The 13043-nt window shown below is 54.6% G+C and overlaps 1 protein-coding gene across 1 annotated transcript in view; it reads left to right on the forward strand.

Moving 5' to 3' along the window:
- The window catches only part of TDRD9 (tudor domain containing 9), a 75759-nt gene that overhangs the window by 30234 nt on the left and 32482 nt on the right, over positions 1–13043 (forward strand). The window contains exons 9-14 of the mRNA XM_036217881.1: positions 3688–3752; positions 5619–5673; positions 5826–5910; positions 6698–6755; positions 9180–9284; positions 12761–12858. Of these exons, the coding sequence (XP_036073774.1) occupies positions 3688–3752; positions 5619–5673; positions 5826–5910; positions 6698–6755; positions 9180–9284; positions 12761–12858 (466 nt within the window). The remainder of the gene's footprint in view (positions 1–3687; positions 3753–5618; positions 5674–5825; positions 5911–6697; positions 6756–9179; positions 9285–12760; positions 12859–13043) is intronic.

Genomic DNA, 13043 nt, shown 5'->3' on the forward strand with positions numbered 1-13043 from the left:
GTTTTCTCTCCGTCTGAGGCTTGTCTTCTCATTCTCTTGAGACTCATGGATTTTGATTCATTTAAAGTGTCACAGTTAATTATGATCAGATTTCTTCCTTGATGATCAATCAGTTGTCCAAACGTTGGCCTATGGAAACATTTTGATCTGGCTCCCGTGCTGTGTGGCACGTGGCATTTACTGGTTTTCTGTCACAGCTCGCCCCAGGCTCTTCGCCTTGTCCTTCCTCTGCAGTAGGTCAGGAAGCACCCGTGTCCCCAGGAAACTGAGCCCTTGCAGTGAGGGGCATTGTAGAGGTCACGTCTGGGGTCATTGCTCCTAAGTCTTCGTAGTGGGTAGAGCTGGAAATCTGCTTTTAAAATATTACAGATTCATGTTGCTATTTCAGCCTAGATTTAACATTGTTTTTACCTTAAATTTTTGCTTTTATTTTTAGTTCTTTTTCTTAAACCCTGAAACTTTTGGTTACTAAGGACATTACTTACTTGTTTGTGTCTCTCCGTAATGTGATAATAAAATAGCTTCAAAAGCATAGCACCGATGTTCCTTCTGTAACTCAGCCTCCGGGGTGACGTGCGGGACTCCTCGAGGTTCCCGAGTCGGTGTTGACCTTCACCGTGACTCCCTCCCTGCTGCTCTCGCGGTCTGCTTCATTGCCGTTTTCTGTCTTTATAAGATGAATAGTTCATCCTTTTATTTTACTCCTTTCATTTTGTTGATATAAATATTGAATCAGTGATTTTTTAAACCTGGCCACTCCTGCGACTGTGTCCCCTGTATCCTGGTGTGCAGTGTTTTTGAGACAGTCTAAGGTTTGTCACATACTCCTTTTTTATGACACAGCCCTGCGCCATTATGTGGCTGGACCCCATCTTGTCATCTCCTTTGAGGCGGAGGTCTGGGTCGTCCCTCCTTTGGCCGTCGTGAGAATGCTGCCGTGAGCTCCGTGCACACATGCTGTGCGCACGTGTCTGTTCATCTGCCCGGGTGTCTGCCCAGGAGTGGCATTTCTGGGTCACACGGCACCTAAGCGTTTGCGGGCCTGCCAGGTTGTTTTCCAGAGCAGCCGCGTCACCTGACACCTCACAAGCAGCTTCCGAGGATTCTGCTGCTGTCTCTGTGCCCTCCCGGCGCTGGCCGTCCTCGAGGGTGCGAAGTAGTAGCACATTTCAGTTGTGATGTGCCTCTCCCTGATGGCTCATGGGGTCGGGCCTCTTTTCATGCGCTTCTTGGCCATTTGTGTATCCTCGTCGGGAGACATGTGCTTTGTTTATGCTTAGAGACAAATCCTGTGTCCATTTTTAATCGTTTTTCTTAATATGAATTGTTAGAGTTCTTTATATGTTCTAAATACAAGCCTCTTATTAAAGATATGATTTGCAAATATTTTCCCCATTCTGTGGGTTGTCTTTTTATTTTCTTGGTGGTGTTCTTTGAAGCACAAGTTTTTCATCTTGAAGTTCAGTTTGTCTGTTTTTTATTTTGTTGCTCTGGCTTTTTGGTGTCATAGCAAAGAATCCATTGTCAAATCAGGGCCATGAAGATTTTCTCTGTTTTTTCCTAAGTGTTTTATAGCTTTGACTCTTTCATTTAGGTCTTGGATCCATACCGAGTTCCCGTTGGTGTGTGTGTGAGGTGAGGGTCCATCTCCGTTCTTCAATGTGTGTGCTATTCAGTTGCCCCAGTATTTTGATTGAAAGGCTCTTCTATCCCCATGGACAGCGCTGGCACCCTTGTTGAAAATTAGTTGAGCATGTATGTGTGGGTTTATTTCTGGACTCTTCCTTCTTCTGTTGGGCCATGTGCCTGCCCTTGCGGCAGAGTGCCACACTGCCTTGAGTACCATCGCTTTGGAGTAATTTTGAAACTAGAAGTGTGAGTCCTCCCGACTTTATCCTTTTTCAGGATTGATTTGGTTGTTCTGAGTCTCTTGCAGTGCCGCATGAATTTTGGAATCAGCTTGTTAATTTCTACAGAGAAGCCAGCTAGGACTCTGAAAGGGTTCGTGTTGAGTTTGAAGATCAGTTTGGGAAGTATTGCCATCTTAATATTAAGCCTTCCAGTGCGTTAAAATGGAATGTTTTTCTAATTCTTTAGATTTTCTTTAATTTTTTTGAATAGCGCGGTAGTTTTTAGTGTGTAAGCCCTGCAGTTATCTTGTTAAATTTGTTCCTTTGGTGTTTTCTTCTCTTTGACGCTCTCCTGACTAAATGATTGGTTTCACATTCGAATTGTCCACCGCAAGTGTACAGACGCAGCGGCTGGGTTTTGAGTGCTGGACCTGCGTCCCGCAGCCCTGCCGAGCTCGCCCACCAGCTCCGGGAGGACTCCCGAGGTTGTCCCCTTGCAGGGTTGCGTCATCTAGGAGCAGAGACAGTTTATTTCTTCCTTTCCAATCCGGACGCTTGTGTTTCTTGCTCTTGCCCGAGTGCCCCGGAACCTCGGCACACTGCTGAGTTGGGTGGTGAGATGGACAGCCAGTTCTGCCAGTGAGAGTGATGTTCAGTTCGAGGACGTTCCCTTCTACTCCTGATTTGCTGAGTGTTTTATTATGGAGAGTGTTAGAATTTGTTAGATGCCTTTTCTGTGTCTGTTGAGATGATCGTGATTTGTTTCTTACCGATGTGTGCTGTGTGACGGGGGTTGGTTTTTAGGTGTTGGATCCACTCCGTACCCGCGATAAGTCCCACCTGGTCACGTGTCCAGCTCTTTTTCTCTGTTGCCAGATTCGGTTTGCCAGTGTTTTGTTGAGGATTTCTACATTCCCGTTTCTAGGAGGCATTGACTGGTCTGTAGTTTTCTCGCGCTGTCTTTGGTTTTGGTGGCAGGGTGATGCCGGCCCCATAGAATGAGGTGCGAAATGGTCTGATTTTTGGAAGAGTTTGTGAAGAATTGGTGTTCCTCGAATGTTTGGTGGATGTTAGTTAGGAAGCCATTGGGAGGGGTTGAGACGACCAGGTCATTCTCTTATCACAGGTTATTCAGATTATTGTCTTTTTCTTAGGTCAGTTTCGGGAGTTTATACCTTTTTAAGAAAATGCCCATTCAGATAAGCTCTCTAATGTGTTGCGTGCAGTTGTTCACAGAGTTCCTTTATAACCCTGTCTTCCCGTGAAGGCCGTGGTAATGTCCCTCTCTCGTTTCTGATTTTAGTGATTGAGTCTTCTCCCTCTTTCTTTCCTGGTTGCGCTGGCTAAGGACTTGTCAGTTCTGTCACGAGGGCCGCATGTCAGCAGGAGGGGCCGCCCAGCTGTGCGAGGGGCTGGGGGTTCCCCTTCTCGCCAGGTGAACACTGACGGGGTGGGGTGAGTGGATGAGATCTCGCTCTGCGGAAGTGCTTTCTAGTACTAGTTTGGAATGTGGAGATTTTAAATTTCGCTTGTAGTTATTTTAAACATTTTGTATTTTGAGGTTCTAGATTATAGTAACTAAATTTCAAAGAAAACGTTTACAGATTAGTGAGTTTTTGTAAGCGATCATGGGAGTCGAGAGGCTTGTGGTCCCCCGAAAGAGTGTGGGGCCCTGGACAGTGGCTCATCCTTGGGACTCTGCGTCTTCTCCTGTAAGAGAGAGAGCGTTACACTGTGTCATCTAAGAGCCTTTTGGGACCAAAATGCAGTTCGGGGTTCTGGAAAAGCAGCGGCCATCTCAGGCTGGATTAATATTTGTCATGTCACGTTTTAACAGGAGCAAGAACTGGTCGGGCGCCCAGTTTGTGTCGGAGCGGAGCAGCGTGCTGGTGTTCCTGCCAGGTGAGCGTCGACCTCCGCGGCCTGGAGTCGTGATGCCCCGGGTGCAGGCCAGGTGTGCGTCTAGCACACGTGATGGAGAACGGCGTTGGCCATTGTATGGGTTTCTTCTTTTAGACCCCGAGAACACGATTGAGTGTGACTGTCAGTTTGACTTCTCACTGTAACCTTTGCATCACTTAAGAGAGTGATAAATGAAGAGTGTAAGTTTTTGAAGGCAGTGTCTTACCGCCTTCAAAATCTTCAGTAAAATACTTGACTTTGTTAAATTTGGTTTGTCACACGTTTGTAGTTATAAATGTGAGGTAATTGTCATCTATAGTTAGGGCTTATTTAATAACACTTAAGTGTCATCACGTCATAGCGTTGTTATCCTCATACCATGAGAATCATCAGGTAGTCCTGGAGTTTCCTGCTCAATATTTGAGAAAACAGATGTTTAAAATACCTAAGAGATTAATTTATGTTAACTTGTACTTTGTCCAAGTGACGTCTTTGATTATTTTAAGTGAAGTAGAATAGCGCGGTGAACCATGGCCGTGGTTGGGTCGTTGTCGAAGGCGATGCGCAGCGCGTGTGTGCCCGTGCTGGTGGAGGCCGGGGGCGTGGGCGACGGCCCCTTATCTAGCTTTGGACAACCACCCCTGGGTTCAACACTTGGATCACATTTTGCTTTGGTTGCTGTGGATTAGTACCGTATCAAGGAAACACCATTAGCTGTCAGTGGGGTCGAGTTGCATTCGCCCCAGTAAATGTTTATCAAAACCTTCTTTGTGCACAACGCTGCATAAAGGGAGAAAATGACCAGAGCAGAGCCTCGACGACGCTAGCTAAAGACCCCGCACGTGAGACGCGATACTTGTTAACTGCTAAACGTTGCCAGACGCAAACATTTATACATGATACTTTACAGTTTTGTCTGTTGTCTTTCTGTCAGCATGTTTATGACATTATTTCATTAATTGATCCTTTATGAAGAGTTCTGTATGAGTTTCCTAGAGCTGCTGTAACAAAGCGCTGCACACTGGAAGGGTTAAAACCACAAATGTATTCATTCAGGGTCTGGGGGCTGCAAGTTCAGAACCAAGGTGTCACCAGGACGGTGCTCCCTCTGAGGCTCTGGGCAGACGCCTGCCTTGCCGCTTCCCGCTTCTGGTGGCCACCAGTCCTCGGGCTCCCTGGCTCGTGGCCGCATCGCTCCGTCTCTGCCCCCTTCGTTGCGTGGCGCTCTCCCCATGTTTGTCCATCTCGCTCCCCTTCTGTCAAGGACAAGGTCCCCTGGACGCAGGGCTCATTCCGCTCCAGCACGACCGCAGCCCGCCTGAGCGCGGTGCTGCCTTTTGCACACGGAGGACGCTGACTGCGTTCAGGGCTTCGGCGCCTTTTGGGGTGACAGTTCAGCCTGAAACAGGTTCAAATACGGATGCTTCAGGATGAGGCAAAGGCATGTGTAAGCTTCATGTATTGCTAAACATCGTTTAAACCTAATGAGGATATTTAACATATCTCTGTGACCAAGAGTTGTTTAATATTATTTTTTGGTTATAAAATTTTGCATGAGCATCATAGGAAACTTGGAAAATCAGTAGGAAAAGAAAGGAAATGTAACATTATTCACCTGAGCCACGCTCACAGGCCGTTGCTGCTGGGAAAGGGGACACTGCGAGGGTCTAGGGTCTCACGCCTTTTGGGGCGCCGCCAGCCACTGTCGTCGGACACGCTCACGCGCGACTCTGGTGAGCTCAGGTGACGAGGGTAAAGTCACAAGGTGAATTAGTGGAGCTTTCCTTGAAAAGGGTGTCATCTCCATTTAAAGGTTGGTTTTTAGCAATAAATACAAATCTTGCTCCCCCCGCTTCTTTTTCCTAGGTCTGGCTGAAATAAACTGCATGCACGAACTCCTCACAAACATGGTTCACAAAAGGTGTGTTCGAATGACGCCGCCGAGTTTGCACTTAGAGCCACTGCACCGTCTCTGCCTTAAGTAACTCCGGTGGCCTCGGTGCCTAGTTATGCCTTCCGTAAGTTCGCGCGGGCCTGTCCCTCACGGGCGTTCTGTTCCACCGATTGTCTCAGGCTGCAGGTGTACCCGCTGCACTCAAGCGTGACTCTGGAGGAGCAGAGCAGCGTGCTGCTGAGCCCGGTGCCTGGGTACAGAAAGGTAGGCGGCCAGGCCCTCCCGCTGCCGGGGCCTCCGGCCCAGCCGCGCCTGGCGGAAGCACCTGCCGCCTCCACGCGGCCTGTGCCCGGCTCCCTGTGCTTGGCGCTCTCCACGGGCTGCTGAGACTGAGTCACCAGGGAGGGGTGGTGGCGTTGCGTTGGGGTGTAGGGGTCAAGAGGGTGCATGTGGAATTGGACCGATGGCTCGCGTCTGTGTCACCTGTACTTGTGTGACTTTGAGCAAATCACTTCTCTGAGACAATGCTATCATATGTAAGGTCGAACCGACTACATTTACCTTGCAGAGTTCTTAGGAAGGTTAATTATAACAACCCACGTCTGCCCTTCGGCCGCGGTGGCACGTGGTGGCACTGCGGCGCGGGACGCGGCGTCGGCGTCCGGCAGGGGCGGTGGCACTGGTGACGGTAGCTGCTGTTCCCTGAGCGCCGGGTTCAGGCGGGAGCAGCCCCAGGGGTCTCACGCTCACGCTGCTGTGTTGGCCACCGCAGCCCTAGGCCGGCCGCCTGATAATTAGCTCCGTTTTCCGCTGTGAAGAACAGGTAGGGAGCTGGGCTAGCCCCAGCCCCAGCCCACACCGGGGCGGAGCTGACCTGGCTGCGCCGAACCACAGGGCCCTTGATCTGTGAGATGTGTGCAAAATGGGAAAATTTGAGTCTAGTATTTACATTACGCAGCTTTGAAATGATTTTCGAGTTCGAGCTTTCATTAAACTTTGCCTGATTATTTCCAACATATACTTAGATTCTTTTTTTTTTGATGTTTTATAGATTATTCTGTCCACCAACATTGCAGAGAGTTCCGTCACAGTTCCAGATGTCAAATATGGTAAGCTACTCCTCTGTGTTCCCTGTAACATGAGTCATAGTAGTCTCAGGCTTATTCGCCCCCAGGAATTGTGGGAACACAGCTCTGAGGAGGTGATATTTGAACAGGACTTGAACCTAAGGAGGAGCGAGCGGCTGAGGGACACAGCAGGGTGGCCACGTGGCCGGAACAGACAGACAGGGATGTGCTAGGCCTCTCTCTGTGCCGGGGTGCTGTGGGTGCTGGGGGTGGCAGTCAGCAGACGCCTTTGTTCTCACGACACGTTCGGGGTGAGCATTTGAAAGAGAGCGAGTAAGTAAGGTAAATGAAAACACGCAGTAAGTTAAACCTAAACCACGGTGTGCATGAGAGGAAGAAGTAGGGGAGCGTGGGGCGGGGGGGATTAATAGAAATCACAATTTCAATTTTGCTGGATTAAAAAAAGCAAGAAGAAAACTTTGGCCTTTACCGAGTGAGAGGGCGGCCATTCCAAGGTCCAAGACGAGGAGGGACGTAAGCGAAGGCCGTTCAGGAGGGTCCCTCAAGTTGAGACCAAATGAGGCGAAGGAGAGAAAGGGTGGCGACCTGGGCATTGCGGTGGCCGTTGCGTGACCAGCAGTCTGGGGTGGCATGGGCGTGGCCAGAGAGTGAGGGCTGTCCTTTCCAGGTAGGCTCTGAAGGTGGAGGCATGGGGCTGTCCCCAGGGATCTGGTACGGGACTGTGAGAGGCTGGGGGTGGCTCTCCACAATGGCCCAAGGACAGGAGAATGGAGCCGTGAGGTGCTGGGGACAGGAAAGGGCGGGGACAGGGTGATGAAGAGCCTGGACCTGGCCATGGGAAGTTCCAGACATTGTGGAAGCAGCTGGCTGTGCGAGCCTTGGGACCAGGGCAGAGGAGCAGGTGGGCTGGCTGGGACAGGCAGCGGGAGACAGGAGCCTCCAGCAGCCAGTGATGTTCCGGAAACCAAGTTGGAAAACGTTTTGGGGAGGCCGGGCGAGCGGGTATGCCCTGCTGATGACAAGTCATGGGCTTTAGCAGGGGGGCCTCACCGTGACCTTGATGCACAGGTTCAGTGGGGTCGAAGCCTGCTGGGAGTGGCCTCCCGAAGGAAGAGGGATTAGAGACAGGAAGCCAGGGGACACTCTCAGGGCACTTGGCTGTAAAGGGAGCGAGGGGGCCTCAGAGGATACAGTCCCTGGGTGGGGAGCAGCCGCTTCGTTGGGCCGTCACTGGAAGAGGTGCAGGGGTGGTGAGGGGAGCCGGAGGGGCTGGCCCCCAGGGGCAGGTGGGCGGCTGACCCGCTCACCGGGCCAGGGCGGGAGGCTGAGGGTGGGAGGGCCTGTGAGGTGCGGCCGAGGGAGCGCGTGGCGTCCTCACGGCCGCTGCCCTCCCGGCGAGCTGGGCGGCTGTTGTCAGGCGCACGCGGCCGCGGGGGAAGGTTAGAGGTTTGGGGAGAGGTCACAGCAGGTGCCCACGGGGTGGGGCAGTGAGTCTTTGGGGTCTGTCCCCACCGGCCACCCAGGCTAGTGGCCAGGAGTGGAAAGGGCGGTCAGCCTGCCGGCCGTCTCGTTCGGCCTCTGGCTGCCGTACCGCGTGGTGGGGGGAGGCAGCTGTTGACTGGGGCTGAGGTTGAGGCAGACAAGGAGGGGCGGGCTTCACGGGCCATGCGGGGTGAGGGACGTGGCAGGCGTGGCCCGTGGTTCAGTTGGGAGGGGTGGGGGTGGTGCCAGAGGGGGAGCCTGAGGCTTGACCTTGAGGTGGAGGAGGGGTCATGACTGTGGGTGCGGCCGTGGGAAGGGGCTGCTGGTGTCCTGGAAAGTGAGCCCCTTGGAGGAGAGGCGTTCACGGGACGGAGCGGCTGGGTGCTGCCACCGCTGGTTCTGTGGGCGCAGAAGTCACCCAGAGTTAGGGCAGAGGGGCTGGGAGCCTGAGAGGCCTGGCAGCCAGGCAGGGGGGCAGTTACTGGGGGGGAGGGTTTCCCGGGCAAGGACACCTGCCACCTCTCCAGGCTCAGTGTGGGAGAGCGGACAGCGACAGCACCCTGCCTGCAGGGACAGCCCTTTCTGTAGTCGGGGCAGGGGGTGGCGGGCTGTCCAAGAAGAGTCACAGGGGCTTCTGTCGCCTGGGTTTACAGCTGAGGACGCTGACTGCAGATACTGAGCAGCTTGGCCCCAGCCACCCCCGCCCCCCAATCCCGGGCCTGCGTCTGGCCGTCTAGGCTGTAGATGCTGCTCTGTGCCGCGCACAGCCGGGATGGCTCCGCCTGTGCGTGGCAGGTCCCCCAGGGGGTCTGCCGTCCACGCCCAGACCCCAGGCCTTAGAGGGAGTGTGACCCGCACACTTCCAGGGGCTTCCGTGTTTCGATTTGTTTCATTGCCATGCATTGTGAGTATTACAGTTTTTCTGTTTAGCCTGGTGTTTACATTCCTTTTTTTAAATGACAGTTATAGATTTTTGTTTGACTAGAACTCTGATTTGTGATGAAGACACGAATTATCAGAGTCTGCGATTGACTTGGGCCTCTAAAACCAGCTGTAATCAGAGGAAAGGTAAGACGTTTGGGTCCCGGGCACAGTAACGAGTTGGCGGCACATCCAGATGTCTTTTACAGTATTTGGTTTTTGCGTTTACTCACTCAGACGCTTCCTTTACTGGAACGGACTTTAAGGTCTTAGCAGCTGTGTCTCGTGTTGTGAGACTCTCCACTTACACCTGTGCGTCCCTTCGTGCCCACTGAGCCAGGTGACAGTTCTTGTACGTGACGGAGAAGTGTCCTGCCATCTCCAACACCGCTGTTTTTCTCAGTGAATTTATAAAGTTTCTAGTGGATAGTTACGGGAGCAAAGCGGATCACTTTGTTAGCTGCTGGTAATCCTGTGACGTCTGCCCGAGCTTTCCAGGGTTGTTTCCCCGACTGGTGGCACAGCGGGTTCAGAGTCAGCCGGATCAGGCTCCAGGGAACCGCGCGCTCGGTGAGGCCTGAGCCAGGCTCACGCTTCCTTCAGAGCCTTTCGGGGAGGGCGGGGAGGGGCTGCCCTGCACGCCCCCGCAGGCGGCGGAGCCAGCGCCCCCAGGGGAAGGAACCAGCCCCTCTCAGGCGCCCCACGCTGGTGCCGGGCGCGGCCGTCGGCTGTGCTCGCTCATTCCATTCCCCACGAGGCGGTGCGCTCCTCGTGTCCCCCTTTCTCAGTGACACGGCCAAGACCCGGGAGGAGCGGCCTGCTCAGAAGGGGTGATCCTGGGAGGCGGTGGGACAGGGACCGGAACCCTGGCCTCTGGCCGCAGCCCACAGGCCTGCCCTGTGCATCGCCCCCCGTCTTGATGTGACTTGCCTAGAGGGGTGAGGAGGGACCGTCGAGTGGTCACGGGGCCTCGCACGTTGGAGAGCCTTGTGTTGAGTCGTGTAGTTACAAAGCTAAGTGGGAAAGGATGTAAATTATAATCATTTTTCTGTGTTCAGCCTCCCCACCCAAAACCCCCAAAACAAAAACTGACAGGAGTAATTCTACAGACGCTGGGAGCTTTCACCTTTGTCTGTTTTTTGGTATGTTCCAAGATTTTATAATCAGAAAAATTTGCCCTTGTAGAAAGTTGCAGAAATAGTAGAGTCCCCTGAACGCTTAGCAGTGACATTTCACGTCACTGGGTATGAGGCAGAGCCAGGCAGCGAGGCACAGCGCCCGACCGCAGACCACTCCTCGCGCACTCCTGCGTGTGCCTTGGTGTGACCCCTGGCGAGCCCTGTAACCACCCCCACGACCAGGGCACAGGCCAGTCCCCCTGCCTCGAAGGAGGGCGCTCCATGGTCATGGCGCCTGCGGCTCCCTGCCCGCCGTCCCGCACGTCTACAGTGTGGTTGTTTGGCGGGTGTCGTGTGAGTGCGGTCACACGGTGCGTCCCCTCTGGAGACTGGCTTGCTTCACGGTTCATTCACTTCGTTGCCACCTGTTGGAGGACGTTTGGCACTTTGCAGTTCTCGGCGATGGCAAATGGAGCCACGTGTGCACTGGGGCCCGGGTCGGCGTGGGGGCCTGCCCTCGTCTCCCTGCGACCCGCGGTGCGTCTGCGCTTGGTCCGTGAGGAGCCACCCCGGGCCACTCTGGCGGTGGCAGTGCCAGTCCAGGTTCCCGGCCGCAGGTCTGAGACCCGTCCCCTCCACACCCTCGCCGGCCCTGCCGCGAGCACAGGCGTCGCCCCGCGATGCCCGCAGTGGCTGGAGGGGTGGCCGGTCTTTCCCGTGCTCGGCCGCCACCTATCTGTGTCTCCGCGGAGGTGGATCCGTCGTGTGCCTGTTTTCTGGTTGGATTGTTTGCTGTTTTGCTGTTGAGTTTCGAGAGTTCTTTACGTCCCGTGGAGTCTGTCTTTGTCAGACACGTGGTTTACACACGTTTCCTCCCGTTTCATTCTGTGGTTTGTCTTTCCAGCCTCCTGGCAGGGGGTTTCATAGAGGAGGCTCTAAGTGGGGACGAGGCCCACTTTGTCGGCTGTCCCTTTTCGGGACCGTGCTTTTGGCGTCAGGTGGGGGAGCTGCTCACCCAGCCTTCCGCCTTCTTCTAAAGGGTCCAAAGCTCTGTTTGCGTTTGCATCCGTGACCCATTTGAATTAATTTTTGTCGGAGGTGCACGGTGTGGGTCGCGTTGTCCTTTGCCTGTGGACGTACAGTCGTCCCTGCCCCGGTGGCCTTGCCCCGTGGGATGGCTTCTTCCCCATTGCGAGACGTCACTGGGTGAGCACGCGCAGGTCCCCTCCTGGGTTCTTTCTGTTCCGTTGACCTGTTTTCCCGCCACCGCGGTGCTGATTACTGTCTCGCGAGACTCAAGGTAAAGCGGACGGCGCCTCCCACTCCCTCCCCCGTGTCCAGGTCGTCCTGCTGTCCTGCTTGGCCTTCCTGCGGGGAGTTGAGGGTGAGCTCGTCTACAGCTACAGAAACGCTTGCCGTGACGTCGGTGAGAACTGCGTCAGGCCCGGAGCCGCGTTTGTGGGCTGTCGCGTCCTCCCGCCTTTGAACAGCGTCTCCGTTTATTGACGTCGTCTCTGCCTTTGGCCATCAGCATCGTGTTGTTTTCAGCATACGGGTTCCGTGCGTGTTTCGTTAGACTCACACCCAGGTATTCAGTTTCATTTGGAGCAACGGCCAGCGGCGTTGCACCTTCGATTTTGGCTTCCGCACGTTCGTTGCTGGTGTACAGAAGTGTGATGGATTCGTGTGTCTGTCACGTGTCCTGTGACTTTGCCGAACATGGCGATCAGTGCTAGGAGTTGCTTTTGGTGTGCTTTCGGTAGCCATCCTGGGATTTTCTGCTTAGACAGTCATGTCATTCGCCGGTGGGGGGGCCGGGAGTCCAGAGCCCCTCCGTCTCTCCTGACTGTGTGTGGGAAGGAAAGCGCCTCCCCGGGCTGCCCCCATTTGTGAAAGCCGGGGGTACATAAGGACACCCCCAGGAGAGCTGACAAGTGGGGATGAGGGGTGCGTCCTCCACAGCAGAGTGGCATTCTGCGGCGGTCGGCGCGGGTCGGGCCTGGTCTGAGCTCCTCACACGCACTCGCTCAGCCTCTGCACAGCGCTGTCTTCGCGGGCACCTGTGCAGACAGACGTCAGGTGGACAGAGCGCGAGGCGCCGAGAGCACGTGACAGCCTCCTGCCCTCGTCTCCCCGCACGGCCATCGGCCACCTCGCCGGGAGGACCGCGGCTCCTTGTGATGCCGCTACTCTTGCTTGGCGGCATCTCAGTCCTCCCTGGTGTGGGCTGCGCCCCCGCGGGAGGGGTGCGGCGGTGCCGTCGCGGCTCGGGGCCGAGGCCGCTTCCTCCGGAGGGTGCATCGAGTTTGTGCTGTGGATCGCTGAGTGGAGGTCGGCAGTATGTGCGAGGGACTGCAGACCCCGCCTTACTCTGGAAGGTTCTTACAGACCTCCTCAGGGAGAAGGTGCCAAAGGTTTTTCTTATGCTTAATGGTTATTCTTAAATGTGTCTTTATGCTGGTGTTAATTAATGCCGATGGGCGCGTGGCCGTTTCTCCCCCTAAGGCCGTGCCGGACGGGTGTCCAAGGGGTACTGTTACCGCCTGGTACACAGGGATTTCTGGGACAACGCCATCCCCGACCACGTCATCCCTGAGATGCTGGTAAGTACACTTCAGTTTTACTAAACAGTCCGCGTGACGATGTTTTCAGTGTTGGGTAGTTCCGATTCCAGAAACCGCCGTCTGCCCAGGCTGTCTCGATGGCAGCGCCGGCTCTCGCCGCCTGAGCCCCAGGCGCCCTGCGCGGGCCGCAGGTGACGCTGCCAGCAGCCGCGCTCGCGGCCTGC

The sequence above is a fragment of the Rousettus aegyptiacus genome, unplaced genomic scaffold (assembly GCF_014176215.1).
Source record: "Rousettus aegyptiacus isolate mRouAeg1 unplaced genomic scaffold, mRouAeg1.p scaffold_m13_p_3, whole genome shotgun sequence".
Taxonomy (NCBI): Eukaryota; Metazoa; Chordata; class Mammalia; order Chiroptera; family Pteropodidae; genus Rousettus; species Rousettus aegyptiacus.